This window comes from Copadichromis virginalis, linkage group LG13, assembly GCF_057382275.1.
Source record: "Copadichromis virginalis isolate Kocher_CV1m ecotype Utaka linkage group LG13, C_Virginalis_male_GT1.1, whole genome shotgun sequence".
Lineage (NCBI taxonomy): Eukaryota > Metazoa > Chordata > Actinopteri > Cichliformes > Cichlidae > Copadichromis > Copadichromis virginalis.
This window is the reverse complement of record NC_140630.1, coordinates 1,727,115-1,753,941: the sequence shown is the minus strand read 5'-3', so window position 1 is coordinate 1,753,941 and position 26,827 is coordinate 1,727,115. Positions and strand designations below refer to the sequence as shown.

General features: G+C 51.5%; 1 protein-coding gene across 3 annotated transcripts in view; it reads left to right on the top strand.

Annotated features, from left to right (window-relative positions):
• cul9 (cullin 9) overlaps positions 1 to 25,522 on the top strand; it is a 28,725-nt gene extending 3,203 nt beyond the window's left edge. Inside the window, exons 3-45 of one of the 3 annotated variants that reach the window (XM_085476845.1) lie at positions 1,462 to 1,616; positions 1,713 to 2,318; positions 6,654 to 6,795; positions 6,867 to 7,057; positions 7,396 to 7,582; positions 7,667 to 7,879; positions 7,956 to 8,148; positions 8,353 to 8,554; positions 8,631 to 8,821; positions 8,896 to 9,092; positions 9,176 to 9,324; positions 9,402 to 9,490; positions 9,701 to 9,806; positions 9,877 to 10,104; positions 11,453 to 11,543; positions 12,012 to 12,183; positions 12,265 to 12,370; positions 12,449 to 12,544; positions 12,615 to 12,790; positions 13,195 to 13,322; positions 13,625 to 13,810; positions 14,055 to 14,081; positions 16,768 to 16,910; positions 16,988 to 17,170; positions 17,255 to 17,412; positions 17,487 to 17,685; positions 17,759 to 17,930; positions 18,022 to 18,167; positions 18,269 to 18,395; positions 18,474 to 18,679; positions 18,759 to 19,015; positions 20,766 to 20,883; positions 20,978 to 21,226; positions 21,313 to 21,453; positions 21,526 to 21,690; positions 22,159 to 22,322; positions 22,411 to 22,504; positions 22,589 to 22,663; positions 22,942 to 23,052; positions 23,139 to 23,256; positions 23,337 to 23,470; positions 24,089 to 24,180; positions 24,272 to 25,522. In XM_085476845.1, the coding sequence (XP_085332971.1) occupies positions 1,462 to 1,616; positions 1,713 to 2,318; positions 6,654 to 6,795; positions 6,867 to 7,057; positions 7,396 to 7,582; positions 7,667 to 7,879; positions 7,956 to 8,148; positions 8,353 to 8,554; positions 8,631 to 8,821; positions 8,896 to 9,092; positions 9,176 to 9,324; positions 9,402 to 9,490; positions 9,701 to 9,806; positions 9,877 to 10,104; positions 11,453 to 11,543; positions 12,012 to 12,183; positions 12,265 to 12,370; positions 12,449 to 12,544; positions 12,615 to 12,790; positions 13,195 to 13,322; positions 13,625 to 13,810; positions 14,055 to 14,081; positions 16,768 to 16,910; positions 16,988 to 17,170; positions 17,255 to 17,412; positions 17,487 to 17,685; positions 17,759 to 17,930; positions 18,022 to 18,167; positions 18,269 to 18,395; positions 18,474 to 18,679; positions 18,759 to 19,015; positions 20,766 to 20,883; positions 20,978 to 21,226; positions 21,313 to 21,453; positions 21,526 to 21,690; positions 22,159 to 22,322; positions 22,411 to 22,504; positions 22,589 to 22,663; positions 22,942 to 23,052; positions 23,139 to 23,256; positions 23,337 to 23,470; positions 24,089 to 24,180; positions 24,272 to 24,494 (7,106 nt within the window). In that variant the 3' untranslated portion in view covers positions 24,495 to 25,522. Of the gene's footprint in view, positions 1 to 1,461; positions 1,617 to 1,712; positions 2,319 to 6,653; positions 6,796 to 6,866; positions 7,058 to 7,395; positions 7,583 to 7,666; positions 7,880 to 7,955; positions 8,149 to 8,352; positions 8,555 to 8,630; positions 8,822 to 8,895; positions 9,093 to 9,175; positions 9,325 to 9,401; positions 9,491 to 9,700; positions 9,807 to 9,876; positions 10,105 to 11,452; positions 11,544 to 12,011; positions 12,184 to 12,264; positions 12,371 to 12,448; positions 12,545 to 12,614; positions 12,791 to 13,194; positions 13,323 to 13,624; positions 13,811 to 14,051; positions 14,082 to 16,767; positions 16,911 to 16,987; positions 17,171 to 17,254; positions 17,413 to 17,486; positions 17,686 to 17,758; positions 17,931 to 18,021; positions 18,168 to 18,268; positions 18,396 to 18,473; positions 18,680 to 18,758; positions 19,016 to 20,765; positions 20,884 to 20,977; positions 21,227 to 21,312; positions 21,454 to 21,525; positions 21,691 to 22,158; positions 22,323 to 22,410; positions 22,505 to 22,588; positions 22,664 to 22,941; positions 23,053 to 23,138; positions 23,257 to 23,336; positions 23,471 to 24,088; positions 24,181 to 24,271 lie in introns of all 3 variants that reach the window. The other 2 variants (XM_085476844.1, XM_085476846.1) reach the window with 2 other exon arrangements.
• Positions 25,523 to 26,827: the final 1,305 nt, after the last annotated feature.

The window sequence follows — 26,827 nt, the reverse complement described above, 5'->3', positions numbered from 1 at the left end:
TCCCAACTTGCTCTAAAATGTGGCGTAAAATGTAAAACTTTGACCAGCTGACCAATCGGAGCAGAGGGATGTTTTTCAGTGGGTTTGGTGTCAGATACACGACAAGAGCTCGGCGAGGTCGGCGGCGTGCTCCAGTGCTGCATCAGTGTTTAGGTGTTGCTGATTGGTCAGCGTGTGAGAACGTTCAGCAGGAAACCGCGACAAAGATCGAGCTGCCGAGATCGTGAATCGGGAGAAGAAGCGTTTTCCAGCGGGGAGAATGTCCAATCAGAGGCGGTCATGATGTTGGGACTAAAGTTTTTAGTTTGTGAACCCTCAGACAGCCTGACATCACGTCACCGTGGCAACAGAAATGTTCAGCTGACTCGAGAAAAAACTGGGTAGGAAGTTCAGAGTACTGTGTCACCGCGGCCGGCCGTTTGAGGCGTGCAGGCCGAGGTTAGCAGAATGATCAAAGACAGAAGCGTGAAGCTGACGTTAAGACGCCGAGATAGTGGTCGCCTTAAGATTTAGATCTGGACTTTGGAGAAGCCGCCTGAGCGTCGAGGGGTGATGACTCAAACCTTTAAACAGGCCTCAGGCAGGGATAGCAGCCATGTTTACACGCCACAAAGGCGTGGAGCAGTTTGATTCCTGCTTGGAGAAGCAACACTGCTCCTCACGTCTCTCCACGTCAGAGCTGGAGTCAGAGCAGAAGAAGAAAGTTTTCATGTTCTGAGAATCTCTGAACTCCCGTACTGATGGAGGAGGGAGTCCTGGCGTACCCTGCTCCCTCTGAAACAGTCGATGACATCAACGCCTGTCACATGATCAGTACTCTGATAGAACGGTGCTGATGATTAATAATCAATAAGCTGTGATCGTGCTCTCTCAGTAATCTTCTAATCACTGATGGTAATCGCAGCAGCGTGAAGCCGAGCAGTCACTGGAGCTTTTGACAAACTATTTTATCTCTGTCTACATCCGCCACGTTGAAGTGTGCGTCCTGTCACTTGTTACGGTCAGGGTCCAGAAACGCACTCGTCGGTGCAGGCAGCCAATCAGCAGCAGCTCCACACTCGGGCTAAAATGAGCGTTTTTATGAATGGACTCTGGTCCACATCTGTCTAAAGCTTTGATTCTTTCAGGCTTATTCTGTGTTCAGCTGCTCGACGTCTCTTAAAGCTCCGCCTCATTCGTTCGTCTTCACCTCAGAGCTGAGAGCTTTGAGCGCTAACGCGGGTCGAGCCTGATGCCGCGTTTACTCTGACACGGTCTGAAAAAATCAGTTAATAAGTTGATCAGATGTTTTAAGCCCCTGTTAAACACTGCCTCCACCCTCCTGGCTCCTCCCCCTGCTGACAGTGTAAGTGGTTTAAAGTATAAATGTGTGCGTATGGGCCAATGCCTCCTGGAACGACTATTGATCTGTTATTGAGTAGTGTCAGGCGCTGAGGGCGTGTCCCGCCGTGTCGCCCGCAGGCAGCCGGGCGTACGTGCTGCTGTCTCTGAGCCAGCAGGACGGCATCGAGCAACACATGGACTTCGATAACCGCTACACGCTGCTGGAGCTGTTCGCCGAGACCACGTCGTCCGAGGAGCACGGCATCTCCTTCGAGGGCATTCACCTGCCGCAGGTAAGACTAATTTCTTTATGTTGTCAGAGGTGCGCCTCTGTGGCTCCGCCCAGCAGGGGGCGCCGCTGCAGTAAACCTGCTTGACTGTGTGTTCAGATTCCCGGGAAGCTGCTCTTCTCCCTGGTGAAGCGTTACCTGTGCGTCACGTCTCTGATGGACAAGCTCAACACGGCGGGGGCGGAGTCAGGCTCTGAAAAGCTGGACACTTGCCCTTCTCCTGCCTCTTCCTCCAGCAGCTCCGCCCACCAGACGGAGCAGCTCCGTGTCCAGCGGGAGTTTGACTTCACCATGGCCATGGCCAACCTGATCTCGGAGCTGGTCCGAGTGATGGGCTGGGACCGTAACCGCCAACCGCTTGATGGCTCTGCCCACCTCACAGGAGTTGTGGTTAGCGGGGAGGATCAAGGGGAGGAGGCTTCCCGCCCTGTCCTCAGGTCCATTTTTCAGCCTCGATTCTGCGCCTCCCCTGTCACTCTAACCACCAGCTCCGGTGGCGCAGCCCCCGCCGCCACACCACCAAAGAAGAAAGCAAATGGTTTCAAAACGCGCTCGGACTTCACCTGCCGCTCCGCCTACGTGGAGTACGTCCAGGACAACCTGAAGAGCGGCATGATGGTCCGCATGCTGGAGGACTACGAGGAGGTGAGCGCCGGCGACGAAGGGGAGTTTCGCTACAGCAACGACGGCTCGCCACCTGTACAGGTGAGGAAACCCGTATAGGTCGGCTGAAGTAGGGGGTGGGGCTTCATCCAGGTGTAGAGGAAGATTTGGCTGTCAGTGTACAGGGTGGGCCATTTCTATGGATACAGCGTAATAACACGGGAATGGTTGGCGATATCAAAGTCCTGTTTGTGGCACATTAGTATATGTGAGGGGGCAAACTCCTCAAGATGGGCGGTGACTAGGGCTGCACGATTTTGCATAAAATGAGAATCACGATTTTTTTGGCTTAGAATTGAGATCACGATTCTCTCACGATTTTCTTTTCCAGTATAAATATTTATCGCACTTATTAACTGCACATCAACTTCGTAACAGTTGAGACTGAACATGAAAACAATAAATAAACATAAAAACAACAAATGTCTCACGTTTTGTTGTTGCCGCAAAATGTTGTACTGCTTGAAATTCCGTCTCCACCGTTGCTCGACGCTGCGTGTACAGAGCAGGTAGTGCAACGATAGACAAATAGTTGTGGGACGGCACTGTGTAGCGTTTGTCTGGGGTAGGGCTGGGTATCGTCACTGATTTCTAGAATCGATTCAATGCCGATTCACAAGGTCCCGAATCGATTTGTTCCACGATTCGATTTAATTCGATTTGAATCTTGGAAATTTTGACAGCCAGAAATAATATAATTCAGATCAGTACATTTACATATTTTTGTATCTATAAAAAGGAAGCTGACACACGCAAGACTTTATCCAAGGTGTGAGCATCACAGCAGAGGCCTTTGTGTCAAAGTAGCTGAAGATAAAACACAGAAAAACATGAAGGTGATTTTCCTGGCCTGGATTTTATAAAAATATTCTGCAGTACATCAAAAACAAAAGAAAACCATTAATCAACACATGAACATCACCTCTGACGTTACAGAGGTTTTATTAGAGACACGGTTAAGCGTTTTGCATTTTGCATAATTTTAAAAAGTTTAAATTTGTTCAGTATTGAACGGCAGAAATTAGGTTTTCTTTTTGGAAGTATATAAAACGGGAAAAAAAAAAACGTCGGCCGACAGCGCTGTATACAACGTAGTCTTGTGCATAACAAGCAAGCGAATAATGAAGAAAACAGATTTTTAGACGGGAAACTGTTCTTGAAGTTGAAGTACAGAGAGAGAGAGAGAGAGAGAGAGAGAGCTGTGCATCGTGGTCGAAGCAAAACAGCAAAAGTCAGAGTGAATTCATGACGATGTTTATGTGAAGCGTAGTTTGGATCTTCTTTTGCTGCTGGTTCGGTCAATATTGTTTGGAGAGAGATAAAACTAACAGCTTTAGAATCAGCGCATAAAGGGCGTGAACACAAAGCGCCGACCCACCGACAGATGGCCTGTATTTATATAGCGCTTTTCTAGTCCCTAAGGACCCCAAAGCGCTTTACATATCCAGTCATCCACACATTCACACACTGGTGATGGCAGCTACATTGTAGCCACAGCCACCCTGACACTGGCGCCACCAGGCCCAGATCAGAATCAGCGAGCTGTCGGCTTCCAGCCCCGACTGTGAGAAAGGCGACATCTAACTGATTCTGATCCACGGGTTTTGTCTTTGTGCAGAATCCGTGTTCCTGCTCTCATTTACTGTCTTAGCTGTTTGGTGGTTGTTGAAATTTTGTGAGATTTCACCAGAAATTCTGGCATTTTGGGCAAAATAAATTTATATTAAAAAATCGATTCAGGATTTTAATGAATCAATTTTAAGTTATCCAAGCCAGAATCGATTTTAATCGATAAATCGATTATAAAAACCCACCCCTAGTCTAGGGTGTTGATCATTTTCCTAAATCCCTCGTTTTGCACAGTGTTGATGGGAGCCATATCTTTGGTCAGGTGATAAGTGATAGCCTCCGTAATTTCTTTGAGTTCGACGGGTAAAGGGAAGCGCTGTATAAGGTTCCCGTTATTGATGTTTGGGTGGTTGACCGGGACGGATTTTCTCCTGTCACTTTCTCGTCATCCCTGACGTGCTCTCCGTTGTTTTTTTTCCTGCTAATTTTAGCATCACACAGCACAGCTTCTGTATCACGTGGTATAAGGCTCCGCCCTTGTCATTTGTTGAGCAGGAAGAGTGAGCGCTTGTTTTCATGCAGAGTACGTCCCAGATCAAAATGCGGTACAATCGTCGTCCTTTTTTTTTAATTTTTTTTTTTTAAATCGTTGTCATTTGGAAATGAGATCGCACATAAGTATGAATCGAGATCGCGATTTTCTAACGATTAATCATGCAGCCCTAGCGGTGACCATGGTGGCCATTTAGAAGTCGGCCATCTTGGATAACTTTTGTTTTTCCAATAGGAAGAGGGTCATGTGACACATCAAACTTATTGGTAATGTCACAAGAAAAACAATGGTGTGCTTGGTTTGAGTCCGACCCCTCTGTCTCGATCCCTTGCTCTGCTGTTTTTAACCAGTTTGAGCCTGTGACTCTTTCTTATTTAGAGGATGTGGTCGGCCACCTGAGGCCCACTGGTTCCCCAAATGATCCTGTCCCACCACAATTTTTTAAGGAGATTTTCCTAGCATAGGCCAGGCTGTTCTTACTGTTATGAACAGCAGTTTAATATCTGGTGTAGTCCCTGCTAATTTAAAGCATGCAGCAGTAGACGTAGAGCTTTTTATTGTCATTGTGCAGTTTCTTGCACAGCGAAATTGGGTAGCTGAACCACAAAGGTGCTAAAGTAAGAAGAAGAGAAACCAATATACAACGAAGGCGGAAAATAAATAAATAAATAAATAGTACAACCCTTGCTTAAGAAACCTGTCCTGGACCACACTGTGTTGGCTAACTACAGGCCTCTCTCTAAGTTGTCCTTTATGTCTAAAAATTGTACATTGCCAATTGATGGATTTTTTTTTTTAAAGGAGAATGGTGTCCTAGAGGTCTTCCAATCAGGTTTTAAAAACGTTCATAGCACGGAGTCAGCACTCTTAAAGGATTTTAATGATATCCTCCTTTCCTGTGACTCTGGTAATCATGTTGTTCTTGTCTTTCTTGACCTAACAGCTGCCTTTGACACTGTAGACCACTGTAGCATTTTACTGTCTCGCTTGCACCATCTTGCAGGCATTCGTGGTACTGCCTTGAAATGGTTTAGGTCTTATCTTTCTGACAGAACTTTTAGTGTTAACCTTTCAGGGTATGAGTCCTCCTCTGCCGCCTTTCAGTCTGGGGTCCCACAGGGCTCAATTTTAGGACCTCTGCTTTTTTTCATTATATTTACAGCCCCTGGGAACCATCCTCAGAAGGCATGGAATATCCTTCCACTGCTATTAAGCCACTTCTAGCATCTCTAGAAGACATTAAATCTTGGATATCCCTAAACTTTCTAAGATGTAATTCAAGCAAAACTGAGGTGATTCTGTTTGGTCTCAGTGGACCTTGTGAACCCTCGTCTATTGATTTGAGACCCTTGGCAGAGTATTTTAAACCTGTTGTTACTAACCTGGGTTTTAAGATGGACAGTGATTTTAAATTAGACAGTCAAATTAGGGCTACTGTCAAGTCCAGTTTTTATTATTTAAGGCGTTTGGCAAAGATAAGACCTGTTTTATCCAGGCCGCATTTTGAAACAGTAATCCATGCTTTTATTCCATCTCGTTTGGATTACTGTAATGTGCTGTATTGTGGAGTTAGTCAGCGTCTTCTCTCTCGTCTGCAGCTGGTCCAAAATGCTGCTGCATGACTTTTAACCAGAACTCGTACAAGAGAGCACATAACTCCCATCATCGCTTCACTCCATTGGCTGCCTGTATATCTTAGAGTTCATTTTAAAATTCTCATGTTTGTTTTTAAATGCTTAAACGGTCTTGCCCCAACTTACCTCTCTGAGCTTCTGCATCCTTACTCACCCCCAGGTCTCTCAGGTCAGCTGACAAGCTGCTCCTGGAGGTACCCAGGTCCAAGAGGAAGCTCAGAGGGGGCGGGGCCTTCTCTGCCCCAGCACATTAGAGAGGCCCCCTCACTGTCCACTTTTAAAACGCATCTTAAAACCCATTTTTACTCCTTGGCTTATGACACAGTCTGACCCTGATTTTATTGTTTTAAATGTCATTTTAATTTTTTTAATTTTTATTATTTTTCTTATTCTTTAACATGTTCAATGTATCATGTTTGGCATGTCAAGTGTTCAGCTGATCTGAAAGTGCTATATAAATAAATTGCTTGCTTGCTTAATGCTGTGAATACTTTCAGAATAAAAGCACTCTGAGTACACGGAGCTGCATCCACATTTCGTGCTCTTATTTTTGAGTTAGAAACTGCACTCGGATCAGCGTGAACCTGAGCCTGCTTCTGACCCGCTCTCTGCTGTGTTCAGGTGTACTGGAACTCCCTGTCCAGGACTTACTGGGTCCACTGGCACATGGTGGAGATCCTGGGGAGCGGCAGCAGCAGTCAGGCTGAGAAGGAGACACAGGAGAAGGCCTCCTCGCTGACAGAGACGCTCAAACTCTCAGCAGGTAAGAGCCGAGCACCGTCCGCTGCTCCTTTGCTTTCCTCCGCAGTCTGAGCACGTCTCTTCTTCTCTCAGTGAGCCAGACCTTCTTCTCGAAGCCTCCCGGCGGTCTCTACTCTCTACCCTACCTGTCCGAGGGTCTGAACACGGAGCCGGTCACTCTGAGCAGAGCCGAGTGGTGGGAGATCCTCTTCTTCATCAAGAAACTGGAGCCGAAGCAGCAGCAGGAGGTCAACGGCGTCCTGCTGCAGAGCCTCGACGACCAGGTAGGAGACCCCTTCGTCTTTGAGGTTTAAAGTCAGAGCGCGGGGAGGCGGATCATTGCGGTGAGAGGATCTGACCGTCAGCTGCCTGTGACGTAAGAGTGTCACTAAATCACCTGATGTCCTTTGATAAGAGTCGCTGCGCGAGAAGCTGAAACTTTCTCTGAAAATAAAAATCAGTCTGCAGAGTTTATCGCAGCGACGGTGAGCGAGGGCGCCTCCCAGTCACATGGTACAACCTGAGCCTGAGGGCGGGATGGCGGCCGCCTGGCTTGTCTGCGGTGAAATGTGATCCGGGTTTGTGGTTTGAAAAGCCTGATTGTCACCACGTCTGTCCTCAGGAGGCGGAGCTGGACGACTCGTCTCTCATCGGCCTGTCGGTGCCCGGAGACGTGGCCAAGAAGCTGCTGCACTACCTGAAGCAGAAGCTGCCGTCGTCGTGCCTCGGCGACCTGCTGTGCTCCCACGCCTTCACCAAACATTACCTGAAGAGAGGCGGAGCCAGCCTAGAGGACGAAGAGCTGCTGGGTAAGAAAACAAACAACACGCCTCTCGTAAGGCGCGTCCTCGACACACCCTTGTCTCACTGTGCTCGTTTGTGCGTCTCTGCAGCTGAAAGCTCGTCCGGGCTGGGTGGAGGTGGCGGAGGAGGGCAGGGCTTCTCGTCTGCCTCGACCTCCTCGTCCTCAGCGATGGGCTCCGTCTCCAAAAAGGCCAAGAAAGAGCTTCCTGTGGATTCTGGCTGCTGCAACTCGGAGACGGAGAGTGACCTACCCACAGAGGACGTCAGCAAATACCCCGACGACCTGGAGGACAAGATGAAAGGTGGGGGCGGGGCCTGTTCCAGACTTGGTTCAGGTATCGGAGCGAGCTGTTACTCACCTGTGTTCTCTTCCTGCAGTGTTTAACAACCCACGGGTGCAAGGCAAGAAGACTGTGCTGGAGAAGCTGGGGGAGGTGGTGGACGTCCTGAAGAAGGGCGGGTCGGGCTCAGACCACACCCAGCAGCTCGCCGCCGTCCTCTTCCTCACCCGGCTGGTGGAGGGGACGCAGGAGAAGAACGCCACGAGGAGTGACTCGGCCCAGACTGTACGGTGAGACACCGCCAAGCGGTTTCCTGTGTCGTCCCGATGTTAACCTTCACCCTCGGTATGTGGGCGGAGTCTCGTCACAAACGCGGTCAGATTGCCTTATTTCTTTGTGGCGTTACCGTAAAAACTTGACCTGCTGCGCTGGCGGGCGCCGGTTGTGATAGTGTTTGGCAGGAAGTAGAAGGTGACGGCGTGTTACTCTCATAGGGACAAAGTGCTGAAGCTGCTGGTGGAGCTGCTCGGCTCCGCCTCCAAAGACGTGGTCGTCAGCACGCTCCGATTGACCCACCTCCTCATGCTCAAGTATGAGTGGAGGGTCTCCTTCGCCACCGAGGGTGGGGTCAAAGCCATCCTGTCCTGCATGCAGGAGTTCTCGGGCGTGGTGCATGTGCAGCAGCTGGCGCTGGCGGTGAGAAAACTTCTGGTCATTGCTCATCTGCCGCTTTGCTGTGAAATGATTCCTGACTGGCTCCTCCCCCTCTCAGACTCTGAAGGTCATCACGGGCGCCAGTAAACATGACCTGCGCAGCGTAGGCAGCAGCCCGCCGCTCTCAGAGTCAGGCACCCAGATGATGCTGGAGATCTTTGCCAGCATCGGCTCGGCCACGCCCGAGGGCTCCAGAGGCCTGCTGGACGCCATTCCGGCCGCCATCGACCTCATGCTGACCACAAAAGGGTGAGTGACTTTTGGCTCGGCGAGTACAGTTAACGCCGTGTGCTCGCCGCTCTGACACTGCCTTCTTTGTGCAGCTGCGTGCCGTCGGTGAGGAACGGGCTACTCGTCATCATCATGCTCATCTCCAACCACAAGAGCCTCGCGGAGCAGCTGGTTGCCTGCGACGTCACCAGCGTCCTGAAGAAGTGTCTGAGTCTGTCCCGCGCCGAGACCATGCTCGCCATCATTGCGCTCAACCACATCTCCATGGTGCACAAGCTGGAAAGCAAAGGTACGCACGCTTTGATCACTCCCGCCAAAGTCCATTCAGATTTGTGCTAATTTTAACTCGTGCTCGTTAACCTGCGCGCTCAGAGAGCCGCGAGCAGCTCGACTTCAAGGACACGGAGCTGCAGATGCTGGTCGTCAGTCTGAAGGAGATGACGGCCACCAAGGAGGTGATCCAGACGCTGGAGCAGCTGCTGTGTGACGACGCCTCACAGCTGGAGGAGGAGCGCAGCCAGGTGATGTGACGCACGCATGAGCACACGTGCACGCGCCGCAGGTGTGTTTTCTAACCCCGGGTCTCGTCTCCGTGCAGGTGACTCACAGTCGGGACACCTACCAGGACCTGGTCCGTCTGATTGAGCAGCACCGAGGCGATCGGGCCGTCCAGCTGTCCATCCTCAGGTATGCTGACCTCTGACCCTGCTCACCTTGATGATGAGTGATCAAAATGCTGCGTTCAGGTGCAACAGGTGCTGGTAAAGGGGTGTGCACTCCCACCGCCGCCACACGTTTATAGCTCAGTCACATTGTGCAGCTTCTTCCTGAGTGGATGTAATATGTTTAATATTGATGAGGATGCTCTTGTCTGATTGGCTCTTTACGCTCCCGCAGGATCCTGAACAAGTTCCTGGACAACTACCAGGAGGACGTGCTGCCGTGGCACGAGAGCATCGAGCCCTGCCTGTCCTCCATGACGGCCTTCATCAATGACAGAGAGGTCAGCTAGCTCCAAGCGCGCTCACAGGTAAAGCTGCCAACATCCGCTAACCTCCCGCTTCCTCCCGCAGGTGGTGCAGCTCTTCATCCGCTTCCTGTACCGGCTGGCGTCTCTGAACAAAGACTACGCCGTGGTCATGTGCCGCCTGGGGACCAAGGAGGCGCTGGTGAAGGCGCTGGACAAGCACAGCACCAACCTGCTGCTGGTCACCGAGCTCCGAGACCTCATCACCGACTGCGAGAAGTACGCCAGCCTCTACAAGAAGATGACCACCAGCGTCCTCGCAGGATGCATCCAGGTACACGGGGGTGGGGCTTCTGTCACCTGGAGACGACCCTCGCTCGGTTGAAAGCAAACGTAAAGATTCAAACGCAAACATTCGTCTTTGGCTCTCAGCGAAGGCGGTCGCACTTTTCTCCTCCTCCTCTCCCTTAGCTTCCCTGCTTAGCCTCTTGTGTCCTTGTCTAGTCTCGTGTTTTTTGTGTTACTTTTCTCTGGAACACTCTCACAGTCTGTTCTCTAAAACCTAAAAGAAGAATTATGGGTTGGATCAACTGTCTCTGAATGCAATTGACACCCCTTCTCAACGTGAAGTCTGGGCTCGGGTGAGCCTGACTGCTGAAGATATCTACCTATTCGGAACCATGGTAACAGGGTTCTGGCTGATCGGAGCTGGCTTGGTCCTGACTTATCGGAGAATTAAGGAAGCGGAACCGGCTGTTCAAACCCCCACAAGGCTGCCCGCTGGGATTGAAATGATGGGAGAGGCGTGAGTTTCTCAAAATGGGCTCATTGAGTCAGCACGGAGAAGATCTTGGAGCTTACGGCTGCCGTGAACACTCAGAATAAGATCTCTGAGTGGAAAACTGGATTACATCTGGAGGGGCTCGCTCGAACAACACCTTTGAGCGATCGATCACATCTTGGGGAAGTGCACTGCGGTCGTGAGTTCTCAGAACCTGCTCTTTGAGCAAAAACAACGACAACATCACAGAACGTAAGTTTGGATACCATCATAGAAAGCTCACGGCGCTCCAACGGGAGATAGAGAGACCAGTGTCGGACTGTAGAACTGCTTTGAAATTCATATGAGCTGTTCGCTGTTCTGAGCTGTGTTGAAGGACACTGTCTCAGCTGAACTCTGGACACACACACACACTGATAAGCACACACTCATCTCCCCTCCTTTTCCAAACGCCTTCGATGCTTGTCTCCTACCAGGGAAGATGGCGGTCGACTGGACCGGCGCAGACATGCTGCAGGACCGGATGCGCTGTCTACGCCGGCTCTCTCTTACCCTTTACCCGCCCCTGTTGCTTGTCTTGTGTTTCTATGGTGTATTGATAGTCATGTGCTTTTGTGCTGAGGTGTTTTTTCTGTTATCAAACTGTTCTCCCACTAGGAGCTCAGTCTGAGTGGAGTTTTTTTCTCCTCCTCTTACCTCATGTAGTGTATTTTCGTTGTTTTTTCCTATCAGCCGACCTTTCTGACATGTCTGCCCAATGTGATGTTTGTGTAAAGTTGGTCAGAAGGTTCCTTTGTAAGTGCGCATGCGCCATTAGCGTGCTGCCTGCTGTAACCCTAATTTCCTTCGGGATTAATAAAGTATTCTGATTCTAAAGTAACGTCTTCCCGTTTCCTGTCAGATGGTGCTGGGGCAGATCGAGGAGCACCGCCGCAGCCACCAGCCAATCAACATTCCCTTCTTCGACGTGTTTCTCAGGAATCTGTGCCAAGGTTGGTTAAATCCTGACGTTTCACCGCAAAACAAAAGAATAGTGAACGTCCAATCCTGGTCGAGTGTTAGGCGTGGCAGCCACCCGCCGCCGTGCGAAACGGGCGTAGCTCGCTCATGACTGGCGTCTCAGTAACCAATGAGCATGCAGTGTGACAGTCAGAGCCGCCCCCTCAGTGTTCACTGTAGGTTGGAGAACAGATGTCCATCTTTTATATACAGTGTGTGTTATTGTTGGTGCAGATTTAAATCCAGCCCTGAGTGTCACAGGTGGAGGTGGCATCAGGTGGTGTGTTTCCTCAGAGGCTGCTGATAATCGGCGTCGCTCTGGTTTCACAGCTCGCTGAGCTCCGTGAGCAGAGCCGCTTCACGCTGCCCTCCGGTGGTGCTTTTCTACCTTAGATCTGCAGTGGGAGGGGCTGTTGGCGCACTGGGGGAGGTGTGCTTCTAACTGTCTGTGCTGCGTCCAGGGTCCAGCGTGGAGCTGAAGGAGGACAAATGCTGGGAGAAGGTGGAGGTGTCGTCCAATCACCATCGAGCGAACAAGCTGACCGACAAGAACCCGAAAACCTACTGGGAGTCCAACGGCTGCACCGGCTCGCACTTCATCAACATCTTCATGCACAGAGGCGTCATCATCAGGTAGGCGGGGCCCCAGCTCCTCGCTGTCTACTCCCGCCACTCGGGTAACGCTGACACCTGACAGTCTGTGTCTCCGCTCAGGCAACTCGCCATCCTGGTGGCCAGCGAGGACTCGAGCTACATGCCGGCCCGGATTCTGGTCCTGGGGGGAGACGAGCCCACCAACATCAACACGGAGCTCAACACGGTGAGTGCGAGTCTCCATACAATTCGTGCTGCGCTCGCTCCGAGCGTTCCCTCACCCGTCCCGTCTGCGTCTCCGCAGGTGAACGTGCCGCCGTCGGCCAGCCGCGTGGTTCTGCTGGAGAACATGACCCGGTTTTGGCCCATCGTCCAGATCAGGGTCAAGCGGTGCCAGCAGGTCAGACCAAGTTCACGTCAGCTTCCTTTAGCTTCCCGTCCTCTCGCTGACCCCTCCCTCTCTGTCACAGGGCGGTATCGACACCCGCGTCCACGGCTTCGAGGTTCTCGGTCCGAAGCCGACGTTCTGGCCCGTTTTCAAGGAGCAGCTGTGCTGCCGGACCTACCTGTTCTACAGCACCAAGGCCCACACCTGGTGTCAGGAGGTGATGGAGGACAAGACGCAGTTGTTGCAGCTCTTCAACAAGTATGAATACTGCATACAGAGTACTGCCGCTCTCTAGCATGTACAAGTACTGCAGGAAATACTGTTAAAATGACGTGACAGTACTGTAAAGTACGGCGTGTCAGAAAGCAAAGATGCAGGAAACGTTAGAGCACAAAGTTTTACATGCAAACCGTTCACGTGTACTCAGACTGTGGGCGTGTCCAATGACAGTCCAGCTCGCTGTGAGCGTGTCTGCGCAACCACGAGAAACTCGCCAAGCCGCTCTAACGGCGTTTCAGTCGTGACGGTGAACGGCTGCAGTACAAATACTCACTGAAAATATTGTTAGAGTACTAGTAAATACTCTATTACTGCATCTAGTCAAGTACAAGTATCTGGAAAAGTGTGTGTGTGTGTGTGTGTGTGTGTGTGTGTGTGTGTAGACTGAACAGCGCTCTAAGACATGAGCAGATGTTCGCCGATCGTTTCCTGTCGGACGCAGAGGCGGCCGAAGCCCTGGGTCGAACCTGCTGGGAGGCTCTGATCACCCCCATCGTTCACAGCATCACAGGTACACACACACACACACACACACACACACACACACACACACACACACACACACACACACAGGTGTCTTCATGAATATATCTGTTGTGGTTTTTGTGTGTAGTTGTTCACGTTGTCTTGCTGTATTATGTATTTTGAGGTTTGTTGATTTGATCGAAGCGTTTGGATTCGTGTCTGTAGAAACATGGTTTCCTGTCTCGTTACAGCCGCAGGTCGTCCTCGTTGATTAGATTATTAATTCTTGAATTCTGATGTTTTATTTTATGACCTCGTTAAAGCGGCCCGATGTCTGTGTGTTCCCAGAATCCTCTGCGTGCAGCCCTCTGTCCTGGTTGCTCAGTGAATATCTGGATAACTCGGAGGCGCCTCGCCGCTGTAAGAGTCGGGCCACCATCTTTAACTCCCGAGTGAGGCGGCTCACGCATCTGCTGGTCCACGTGGACACGAGCCGAGTGGACGGCGAGGAGCTCAAACCGCCCGTCAAATCCAGTGAGTCGGAGCATGTTCGTGGCTTTTATTGTGATAGCTTCCTCGTGTTTTTCCTGTCGGGTTTGTCTGATCCTGGGATTAAAGTGCATTAGTTTGTCTTTAGGTGTCAGTGGTGGTCGGGGTCAGAGGATCTTTGATGATACAAACAGGAAGTTCTGTCTTAGGAGCAATGTGTGTTTAAAAGCTGACCTTTGACCCTTTGTGGATGTTAATAACTTAAAGGAGTTTATTTTGTCTCCAGAAGGTCTCAACAGAAGCAAAGAGCTGAAGAGTAAGTAAGAGCAAAGTTCAGAGGCCACGTCTGTTCCAGGGTCCAGCTGCGCTCCTCCTCCCTCCTCCTCTCTGAGCCAATCAGGTCGAGCGTTCTTATCTGACCTCGGCCGCAGTCTCAGATCTGCCATCCTGTCTGAGTCTGGCGTCGTCACGGTGACTGTGAGGACAGTTTAAGTGACCTCACAGTGAGGGCGATGATGGCTGCTTGATGTCATCCGTGCTTCACACTCACCTGTGACTCCAAAAAAACAGCTGGGCTTGAAGGTCCAAGGGGTCAAAGTGCACGTCAGGGTCGGCACGAGTCGGACCGATCTCACTTTTCTTCCCGCCGTTGAAACAAAAGCAAAACACAAGCTCGTCCGCCATCTCCGGGTTGGACCGTAACGCCGTCGTATTTCATCCTGAACAAAAGAAAACGCAGACTCAACCTGACGACTTCTGAGGGTGACCACCCGCCATTCAGGCCACGGGGACGCCGTCGCAGGTCGTTCATGGGGAGAGTTTAAAAAGATTTCAGTCTCCATAAAAACGGTGATCTCGTGTCGTCCTTTTGGTTATCATTGTCGGCATTCAAACATCCCACAGAGCTGATGATTGGGCGGAGCTTAAACCTCTGGGGTCGATGGACACCTCGGTGCATCAAAATCACATGACCAATTTAAGACGACACAGCTACAAGATGCAGCGACTCTGAGTCTCAATTTCAACTTGGGTCGAAAGTAGAGCTGGGCGATTTTTTTTCATATCACGATATGTTTTTTTCATTTCAGGCGATAACGATATCTATCACGATATCAGCCAAATAACTATATTTGTAAGATTTAAATGTGCCGTTGCTCACAAGTAAAATGTGAAATAATCAGCAGCTTGTTTTTAAATATTTATTTCCCATAATAAGTTCAACAGGGTAGATGTACTTAAGGAACACGAGACTTTTTCAGATAAATAAAGGCAAATATTGCAAACTACACAAAAGGCAGCCGCTAAAGCGTTTAAGTTTCAAAATAGAACAAACGAAACAGACTAAACTGTCAATTCCACTTAGAAACAAAATATTAATTCTAAAAATAAATCTTAGTTTGTTTTACAGAAGAACAGACAAAACTGACTAACTTTTGTCAATATCAAATAAACTGAGAACTAAAAGGAAATTCTCAATCTCTCCTTGTTGTATAGCTGAGCTTTTCAAACAGTTTTAACAGTTACTTCAGTCTGACAAAAGCCGAATGACGAATTAGCGCTTCCAGTCAGAGACTGAGCTGCACCGCTTTATTGTATTTCCAGACTTGCTTTCGGCACATTTACAGTGCAGCTGCTCTGTTTGACTTGAAATAGCAGAAATACCTTCACACTACGGAGCTTCTGTGGCTCTTCCGTTGGACAATCTCTCCGGCGTTGGAACCATCATCTGTTTTCTCTTCGGTCACGCTCGGTTGATTTCTCTAGTCGGCACACTCATTTCCTCCATCACCCGGCGGCACGGCGGCTGGCTGCTTCCCAAACAAATACACGTGTGCGGCTTGGCACTTGTGCTGTACGTAACAAGTCACGTGACGCTGTGATTGGTTCGGCTCTGCGCTACTTAATTTGGATTGGCTGTTCTTCTTTCTTTCTTTTTTTTCCTGGTTTGATCCCGCAGCGAAGCTGATGGTTTCACGCTGGTTTCTTAGTGTTTCAGGGTGTTCGTGATGGTTTTAAGACGTTCAGGATGTCAGCAGTTTGAGCTCCTGTTGGCACCTGAGTGACTCTGAGCAGGTGTAGGTGAGCGTCTGAGGTAAAACGGGTCGGTTTGTCTTCAGCACCGGCGTGCGTTTTGAGCAACAGCACCAATCCGATGTGTTTATACATCTGATGGGTCAGATGTGTTTATGCGTATCTGAAACATCAACCTTGATCTGAAAAATAAATGCCACAGATTCGTTGTGCACAGTGATGCGTTCGGTGTGAACAGCCGTGTTACGAATAGATAAAATATTTGCATTGAATTTACACGTCTGCTGTTTAAAACCTCACAAAGGAAACATCAAAGACTCGCCTGTTCCTGTTTGTCCGTCAGATCAGAACATACTGAGAGGAGGTGACGCTTGTTGTTTGTGAGTCGGATTTAAAGTGAACCCTTCGGTTTTTAAACGGTGGTGTGGCGCTCTGTTTTGGTGCAGTACCCCCTCCTCACCAGCAGAGGCAACTAAAACGTGCCTGAGAGGGCGGCGGCGCTGCAGTCGGACCCTGTTAGTTTGGTTTTTACGCTTTGACATTTCATGCGTCCACATGAGGGCAGGAAGCTGGTGTCGCCCCCTGCTGGCTGCTGACACAAGTTTGTAGCTGCTGATGCTGGGGGAGGAGTCTGACAGGCAGCCCAAAAGCACCCGTTTTTGTTAGAAATGCCTCCAGCAAGGCGGCGCCCGGTGACCTTCCTCGTCCTCATCTGAACCGACTGAAACATTCGGCTTCCTTCAGACGCGCCCGTCCTCCATCTCGTTTTCCTTCAGTTGGGCCGCTCTTTGTTTACTTCCTGTTCCCATCGCAGTCCCTGACGCGGTTTCTTTTCAGTGGGAAAAGAAGGACCGACGCTCGGCTTCACTTTTCGTTTGTGGCTGTCGCGCTCTCATCTCACCTCCCCGTCACTCATCGCCGGCGAGCGTGCGCTCCCCAAATCCGACGTCTGAAATGTCGTCTTCTTGCAGATGGTAAAGAAGGAAAGAACAAAGAGGCATCCGCAGCCGCCTCCACCTCCTCCTCCTCATCGTCCTCAGCCAAACCCAAAGTGAAGAGCAGCAGCAGCATCGCGGGCATCGCCCTCTGTTGGCAGGGAGTGGTACAACGCCAGGTGAGTCAGCTGTTCAGTGTTGTTTCCTGTTTGAGGGTTTAGATGCTAATGAGCTAAACGTGACTCCTTCCCCTCAGGTGAAGAAGTTCCTGGAGGCGAGCTGCACTCTGCCGGACTTCGTGGAGCGATATCGGCGGCTCTACCTTCGGCTGAAGAACGCCATGGAGGAGCTGTTTGGCCAGCAGACCGCCTTCGTCCTTGCCCTGCGGCACGGTTTCTCCACCGCCCTGTTGCAGCTCTCCATCCTCAGAGCTATGCACGTGAGTGCCTGCGCCGCTGCGCGTCCGTCCAAGCTCTCGTGTTCTCGGTGCACGGTGTGACGTTGTTGTGTTTGCTGCACGCAGGTGAGCGAGCGCTTCGCTCAGTACATCGATCAGATGATCCAGGCGAGCGGCATGGCATCCGGCTGTGTGGAGACTCTGGAGCGGCTGCAGCAGTTTCTGGAGCCGATGCTCTTCCTGTCAGGCCTGGAGCTCGCCAGCACCTTCGAGCACTTCTACAGGTGCGATCACACGAGCGCCGTGCTGCGCCGAGCCTCCCGCGTCTCTAACGCTCACAGTCTCTCGCTCTGTGCAGGTACTATCTGGGCGACCGGCTGCTGGCTCAGGGGAACGTGTGGCTGGAGCACGCCGTGGCGGAGCAGATCGGCAGTTGCTTCCCGAGCCGCTTCCCACAGCAGATGCTGAAGAACCTGAGCGAGTCGTCCGAGCTGCAGCAGGAGTTCCACCTGTACCGGCTGCAGCAGCTGGACCGCAGCTTGCAGGAGCACGACCAGGTTGCATGTCTGCTCTGCCCCCAGGTACCCATCGCCGCCTGCAGGGTCTCATTGTGTGTCCTTGTTTCTGCAGGTGATGGAGGAGGAGTGGGCGGAGTTGGAGGAGGAGGCGGAGGTCCAGGTCCTGGTTCTGTCGCCGCGCTGCTGGGCCGTCTCTTCACTCTGCTACCTGGACGAGCCGGCGAAGCACCTCCCCCCGGAGCTCTGCTCCTACCTGAACCAGTTCACCCAGTTCTACACCCACAGTGAGCACCTCCACCCACATCAGCACCCCTATTTCCAACAGCAACCAGTATTACCTCACGCGAACTGACGGATATTACTTCCTGTCTGCAGGTCAGTCCATATACGGTCTGTGCCACTCCAAGCCTCGGCGGCTGCAGTGGACGTGGCTCGGGCACGCCGAGCTGCAGTTCGGCGGCTGGACGCTGCACGTCTCTACGCTGCAGATGTTCGTGCTGCTGCAGTTCAACAGCCAGCAGGTAGGTCCTCGTGGTCTCGCTGCCCGCCGCGTTTGTGGCATTGGAGGAGTGAGTGCGTAGTTTGATGTACGTGTGATGTTTGTGTTTCTGTGCGTCTGCAGGAGGTTCGAGTTGACGCTCTGCTGCAGGCAAGCGGCCTCTCCGCCACCGTGCTGCTGCACGCTCTGCTGCCTCTCATTGGCGAGGGCGGGCCGCTGACCTGCAGCCACCCAGACGACCCCACCCGAGGTCAGACCCGCCTCACAAACGCACACGTGTGTCAGCACCGCTGTCCGTCTTTTCTGACTTTGCATCTCTTTGCATCAGGTGTGCTGCAGCTGAACGAGCAGGTGGCGTCTCGCAGCCAGGAGGGCGCGCTGGCGTCCGTGTGGCTGCTGCCCAAACAGACGTATCTGAACGTGGACGAGGACGCGGCGGGCACACTGGAGAGGAAGAGGAACTACATCTACTGCCTGATCGTCCACATCATGAAGCAGGAGAAGGAGATGCATATCGACAACCTCGTCTTCAAGGTCAGAGGTTGCCTGCCTCCTTCAAAATAAAAGCCCGTGGTGGCATGTCAAGGCTCTGACCTGCGCCGCTCTCTTTCAGGTGCTGGACTCGTGTCAGAAGCAGGAGGCGTCGCGCTCGCCGGGCTCGGGCCGTTTCAGCTGCAGCACCAGCGATGTCCTGTCCTGCATCATGCACGTCATCAGCAAGGGCTGCATCCGCCGCAACGACGAGAACCCGCACATTGTGGAGTTCGTCCCCGAGGACCCGTCCACGCCGCAGAAGGGCCAGGCCCAGTTCTCCTTCAGCCGGGCCGACATCGGGAAGGACGCCACCTCCAACAGCCGGGCCGACATCAGGTGTGACCGCGACCTCTGACTTCACACGTGGGTTCAGTCTGTCAGTCTCAGCTAAGCCACGCCCTGCTTAGCCAGGAGAGCGCTTTGTTTTACAGACGGCGTTTCTGAACCAGAAGAATTCTCATTTCTTCTTCTTTGACTTTATTTTATTCACTCACGTCAGCTTTTTTTTTTTTTTTTTTTTTTTTTTTTTTTTTTTTTTTTTAATAGCACTTTGTCTTTATTATCATCCAATAGGAATGCAGTTGTAGAAAAGGGCGGTGCTGGGGCCTGCGGCGGTCTGCCAGCCTCAAACGAGGCCACAGACTTGAATGGGCTGTAAATTTCGATTGATTTTGATCGGCTCGACGTTTATCTGATCGGCCGATCGATCAGAAATCGGACGTCTGTGAAACGAAGCTGCTGAAACAGATCAGACACGATGTTGTAAATATTGTTTGACCTTTGACATCTTTGACATCTGTTCACATCACACCGAAGCCGAACTCGACTTTAAGGAGAAGAAGAAAATGAAGTTTAAACGCTGATTTTGTTTGTTCTGATTTAAAATGCTGATTGACGAGCAAACCTTTGACAAATAAACTGATGAGGATCAAACTGAGCTGCAGTGATTCTTCAGAGCTCGTCTCTGTGCGTACAAGTCATCGTTGGATTAAAGAGGACGTGAAACGCTACACGCAGGCCCACGGAGCCCTCAGGCTCTCACAGCTGTAACGCTGGCTGTGAACCTGGGTTTAAAAACAGGCGTAGCGCCATCTTCTGTCAGGTTGGCGCATGACGTTGTGTGGTTGGCACATTATGATGTCAAACCTTTTAAGCTTTGTCTTGAAGCTGTTATTTCTTCAACCCAGGTTCACAGACAGAGTTGCACCTGCGTCAGTGTCTGAGGGCGGGGTTCCGTGGGGTAAATGAGGCTTTGCGTGTAGCGCTTCACGTCCACGTTAAACTGTGAGGGTATCAGGACCTGAGCTGCTCTCCTGCAGCGGCTGGTTTCAGCTGTTTATCAGCTGCACGTGTTCCGGTCCGGCCCTTACGGTTGACAGCGCCGCGAATGAGAGAGGCGGCAGAATGAAACGATGGACAGACGCTGCTGCTGTCAGACCGTGGGTCATTTCCACGTTCCTCTGACTATGAGAGTCAGTGAGGGTGATAACAATGAGACAAAACATGTCAGGACCAGAAACTGAATAATGAGTGTGAGGAGCGCACATGCTGATTACAGGTATTACACTCACTGCCATGCAGTCGGTGGAGGCGCACACTCCTGTCCCAGCACAGGTTACACAAACAGTCGTACTCTTTACAAGGGAGCCATCAGAGACGGAGACTTTCAAAAGAACGTAAACCTTCACAAACGCCTTTACTTTTTTAAACAGTGTAAGTTTGACTGGTCTGCAGGGGGCGCTGTCTCGGTGCCATCTGTTAAATGGTCTGGAGCTGGAGGCGTTTTGGTTCTTACGTTTGTTAGTCATTCAACGAAATGACTCCCAGTTTTCTTCACTGTGAAATAAAAACTGAACTAAGATTGAATGTTAAACACCGATGTGAGCGAGGTGCAATACCACTGTGTGCCACAGGAGGGGGCAGTGAGTCAGTGTTACCTGTATTAAACCAGGTGAGTTTTCAAAGTAAAAGCACCAGTTTGGAGAGTCTTAAACTGATACATTAACTAAAAAATAATCGTATTCATTGATTATCAAAGAGTCCTCCTGCAGCGTGTGAGTGTTTCAGGTGTGTGTGTATGTTGCAGTCTGGTGCCTGTGCCGCAGCGGTTCGAGGATGGCGTTCTTGATACCGTTCTTTTCTCGATGGGTCGCACGATGACGCAGGATGACGTTCGTCAGCTGATGCAGAGGACGGTTCAACAGGTGAGATGCTGCATAGGCGTATGTGAGGTCAGAGGTTCATGAGGCGTAGTCTCCACCCCCTCAGGTGCGTTAGATGACCTCTCTGTCCTCTCAGGTTGCGGGGACGCTGAGTCTGGACCTGGACCGGGCCGAGCACCTCCTCATTCACTGTAAGTGGAACGTGGACTTGCTGGTGCAGCGGTACACCGACGACCCTGACGCCATCATCGTGGCTGCCGGACTCAAGTTCCTGAACCCTCAGACGCCGCCGAGCCCCGCCTCCACCTGCCCAGTGTGCCTGAGCCCGTGGAGCTGCGGCATGGAGCTGGTGCCTTCGCTGAGCTGCATGCACTACTGCTGCAGGGTCAGCGCCGCTCTCAGTTCTTGATGTTTGCCGTGGGCGTGGCGTGAGTCTGACTGTGTGTGTGTGTGTGTGTGTGTGTCGTGCAGTCGTGCTGGCAGGAGTACCTGACGGCGAGGATCGAGCAGAACCTGATCATGAACTGCAACTGTCCAATCACAGACTGCCAGGCTCAGCCCACCTCCCAGTTCTTCCTCAGCGTCCTCACTGACAAGGACACCATCGCCAAGGTAACACACCACCTGACCACCCTCAGGTTTGCCTGTCCCGTCTATGGGTGTTAAGCTCCTCCTTCTCCGCAGTATGAGAATGCCCTGCTGAGAGGCTACGTGGAGTGCTGCTCCAACCTGACGTGGTGCACCAACCCTCAGGGCTGCGATCAGATCCTCTGCAAGGAGAACACGGGCAGCATGGCGACCTGCTCAAAGTGCTGCTGGTCCTCCTGCTTCAGCTGCAACTTCCCTGAGGTCAGAGGTCACCTTACATGCTTTCAGTTTATAGGTGAAGCTGTAGTTCCCACGGGAACCTTGTTTTACCACAGACTGTATAAAAAGATTACCTAAACCTGCATTCTGCCTAGTGTCAAGCAGGGGGCAACTCCCCTGACGTCTGATTGGCTAAAGTCTCCTGGTCACCTGATCTGGTCCTTCCAGGTCTAACTGAATAAAACATGAAGATTATGCAGAGCATCCTTGTTGGCAGATGCTTTGTCAGTCAAATCCCGTTAGCCAATGAGTGAGCGGCTCCATAGTCAGGTGACCTTCTTGCTCATCGCACCAAACGAAGCACAGAAACCAGTGGGTGCATGTCCATCTTCTCTATACAGTCTGTGTGTTGTAGTCGCAGCACCTGGGTTTCGGGTGACCGCTGCTGCGTTAAACCGTTTAAAGGCCAGGTATGTAAACATGCGACCGCTCCCCCCACCCCTCCTGCAGGCACACTACCCAGCGAGCTGCAGTCACATGTCCCAGTGGATGGACGACGGCGGTTACTACGAAGGGATGAGCATGGAGGCTCAGAGCAAACACCTCGCCAAGCTAATCTCCAAACGCTGCCCGAGCTGCCAGGCTCAGATCGAGAAGAACGAAGGCTGCCTGCAGTACGAACGCACACAGACACACACACACACAGACACGCACGCGCACAGACGTGCTGGTAACGGTGATGTCGATGACCTCTCTCCTCAGTATGACCTGTGCCAAATGTAACCATGGCTTCTGCTGGCGCTGCCTGAAACCATGGAAACCAACACACAAAGATTACTACAACTGCTCTGCCATGGTTGGTCCACATGCTGTCATGTGACTACACAAGTCAGCCAATCAGAACAGCAAACGGTGTGTTAAAGGTGTTATCTGTCTGCAGGTGAGTAAAGCGGCGCGGCAGGAGAAGAAGTTCCAGGATTACAACGAGAGATGCACCTTCCACCATCAGGCCAAGGTATGACTACAGACCATCAAAGAGCACCGCTGTGGCCCGCTACAGGCCGTGCAGTCAGTACAAAGAGCGCATAAGTATAAATTTGTCAATGCGATAACTCAAGGTGATGTAGGCGCTTCAAATGAACCCCACACCTGCATCTGCTGAAACCCCCGGCCCAGCTCAGGGGTCGGGGGTCTGAAAATACTGTGGATAGCTCCAGGCTAAGGCTGCCGCTGTATTTAATCACACAGTGACGTAGCTGACAGACCGGGTGGTGTCTGTGTGTGTGTCTGCAGGACTTTGCCATCAACCTGGAGAACAAAGTGTCGTCCATCAATGAGGCTCTGCAGATGAAGTCTCTGACCTTCGTCATCGACGCCTGTAAAGTCCTCGCTCAGGCTCGGAAGGTATCGTCCCCGTCGTCTTCCTCCTCCTCAGCCGCTCCCGCTGAGGTCGGAGCGTGTCCTTACCGTGCCCTCCGCTCTGTCTGCAGGTGCTGGCCTACTCCTGCGTGTACAGCTACTACAACCAGGAGACGGAGAAGATGGACGTGATGGAGCAGCAGACCGAGGCTCTGGACTTGCATACCAACGCTCTGCAGATCCTGCTGGGTGAGGCTCCCATCCTCTGATCCTCGTCAGGCCTGTGTGAACTGGTCTCACTGGTGTGTCTGCTGGTTTTCTCTCCTCAGAGGAGACTTTGCTGCAGTGCACTGACCTGGCCTCGTGCGTGCGGCTGCTGAAACCCGAACACCTGAACACTGGACTCGAGCTGATCCGCCGCATCCAGGAGCGCCTCCTCGCCATCCTCCAGCACTCCACCCAGGTACTCGCTCCAGAACCAGTTCGGTCTATGTGAGACCGAGCTGGTGAGCCGACGAGCGTTACGGCTCTGATGACAGAACTGGGAATGCGCCTCAGCCCACATCACGGAGCCGATTCCTCTGACAGGCTTAGATGATCCTGCAGGGGGCGGAGTGAAAATCATGCACGCTGTAAAAAGTTAGCTCTGCACGTTTTCAGTCTTTGACATTAAATCCAACGCTTTAAAAAGATCTCGCCACGGCGGTGGCTCAGCGTGTTTGGTGCTGCAGATTTGTTGACACTTCCTGCGGTGGCGTTTACATGTGAAGAACGGCGCAGGCAAAGTCGCTTCACTCTGAACTTTTTATTTCTGAGGCAGACGCGTTCACTACTCTCAGAAAATACACGGCCCGTAAAACCATGGACAGCGTTTACTGTCAGAGCTGTGACGGCGAGCTCCGCCTCCACGCGCTGTCGTGTCATGACCACATTAGTCAGCAGCCTCAGTCAACGATAAAACCTATCAAAATAAAAGCTTCTTTAGCTGTTTCTTCAGAGGGCGCTGCTCTGACCTCCTGACAAAATGCGATGGGATGTTCTGTGATGTCATCGCTGCACTGCTTCCTGTTTCTGTCTCCAGGACTTCCGTGTTGGATACCAGTCCAAGGGCAGCCAGGAACCAGAGTCCACTCAGTCCTCCAACCTGTCCAACCACGCCGACGCCAACAAAGTGTGAGTAACGCCTCCTGCAACGTAAAGCGAGGTTGAAGGTGCGTACTGAGCATGTGCACACACTGACGCGCTCTCTCTCTCTCTCACGCAGGTCCAAGTCGGACCGGGCGTCCCACTCCGGAGACTCTGACAACAACAACTACACGGGCGAGGAGGGCGGCGACGAAGCAGAGGATGACGATGACGAGTACGATGAAGAGTACGTCCCAGAGTGGCACGAGGACTACGACGAGGACGACATCGACGAGGACGACTTCTTCTCCGACGATGACGAGTCCGAGAACCTGGAGAGGGACTTCAGCCCCTTCGACTGACTCGGGTTTAAGAGCCTGAGGGCGACCCAGGTGCTCCCGTGACCCCGCACCCTCTGCACCGCCATCCAACGCCACCTCAGGATGTCTGCGAGGGCGCTGGGACAGACGTCCTCCTTCATCTCGAACACAGCTGCACCCGCTTTCTCACTTCTGTATCTCACTTCCTGTATTTGCATTCAGAGTACGGAAGCAGGCAAGGGTCAAAATCAGGAACGAGCTCTGAGTTTAAAAAAAAAGATTTTTACGTCCTGACGTGACCACTTCCTGTTTGTTCGCTCTTTAAAACTAGAACGAGCCCGTTTGGATTAGTTCAAAGGTCTTTGTTTTAATTTGGTTAACCCCAGTTTAACTTGTGCTGACTTAAACCAGTTTAAACCAGTTCACGCTGGTTTTCCTTTTTCTCCTCCCTTCAGAAAAATAGTTCACGTGATATTTTTACGACTTCTGATTGGAGCTTCCGGCTCTGATTTTGGTTTGTTTTCCGGCCGGCCTCGGTCCTGCTTCCGCACCTGAATCATATGTTTGTTTTCCTGAGGAGTAAAGGTGAGAAACCGGACGGCGCCCCGGAGTCGGACTGCCGGTCCGGCTCTCGCTCGTCCTCCTCATCGCGTTCTGCCTTCGGTTCTGCGTTTGACGGACGTTGCCTTCGTTAGTGAGTGAAGAAACTCACTTCCTGTCTCCGTGTTTGGAGGTTTTTATGTGTTCTGAGAGTCTGCGGTTTCTATGCATCTGAAAAAATCGATGCTGATGGTTCTGATGGGTCGAGCAGAACTGATCTCTAATGTATCACTGCAATAAACGAGCGATCGCTTCTCATTTGCTAAGCAAAGACTGTCCCCTGCTCCGTTTGACGCTGTTGGACGACTTCCTGCCCTGCGGGATTCTGGGATGTCGCCTGAGCTCCAGTTTTGCTGTAATTTTGAGAGATCTTATATTCATATTATTGATGTTCTGAGATGCTTTTCTGGTTTCTTTATTGGAGTCGAGCGACTTCCGCTAGCAAAACTAAATAAAAGCTTTTTCTGCTACTCTTCAGTTACTTTCAAATGTAATTAGATTACATGCCAACTGTGTCTTCAGTGTATTTTTTTTTTTGGGGGGGGGGGATGGGGGAGATTCAGGCAGTTGTACTTTAACCTCAAAGCTTGTCAGTCTTAAGTGTTGTGAGGACACCAAGGATCCTCCCACATCACGCAGAGAGAATGTAAGAGTAAAATCTCATGATACAGGTTTCACCTGTGAGGTCATGACTTCCTCAGGTCGTCCACTAACCACAAGATCCACATCCCAGTGTCCTGGGGCGCGGTACAAGGTGAGAGAGAGGGTTAGGATAAATGTCCACAGCACAACATTATGGAACACATGACAAGCCACAGGGTCGGGTGGGGGGTGAGGAGTCATCCGAAGCAAACACAGCAGCCATCCTGCCCAGCGCTACCATCCAGCGCAGGCTCAGACCTGCCGTGTTCCCAGGAGGGCACAAGCATCGAAGGCGTTTGGAAAGGGAGGGGGGATGAGTGTGTGTGTGTGTGTGTGTGTGTGTGTCCAGAGTTCAGCTGAGACAGTGTCCTCCTCCCTGCCAGGCTAAGTAAACAGTCTTCTAGCCAACCCAGGTGGCCTTGCATGGAGTGGGAAGGAACAGACTAAACACAGTTGTTATCAGGGTGTTGTTGTTCAGCTCCAGCCTTGAGACCGCAGCTGGCGCTGAGAGGGTCTCCGCATGAAGTGATGGTGCTTTTTACTTTAGTGCGAACAACTCATATGAATTTCAAAGCAGTTCTACAGTCCAACACTGGTCTCTCTATCTCCCGTTGGAGAGCCGCGAGCTTCGCCATACTTGCGTTCTGTGATGTTGTCATTTCTTGTGCTCAAGGAGCCGATTCTGAGAATTCACGGCAGTGAGCCTCCCCGAGATGTCATCCAGTCTGCGCTCAGAGATCTTATTCTGAGTGTTCACGGCAGCCGTAAGCTCCAAGATCTTCTCCGTGCTGCACTCAATGAGTCCATTTTGAGAAACTCACGCCTCTCCCATCATTTCAATCCCAGCGGGCAGCCTTGTGGGGGTTTGAACAGCCGGTTCCGCTTCCTTAATTCTTCGATAAGTCAGGACCAAGCCAGCTCCGATCAGCCAGAACCCTGTTACCATGGTTCCGAATAGGTAGATATCTTCAGCAGTCAGGCTCACCCGAGCCCAAACTTCTCGTTGAGAAAGGGGTGTCAATTGCATTCAGAGACCAGTTGATCCAACCCATAATTCTTCTTTTAGGTTTTAGAGAACAGACTGTGAGAGTGTTCCAGGGAAAAGTAACACAAAAAACACGAGACTAGACAAG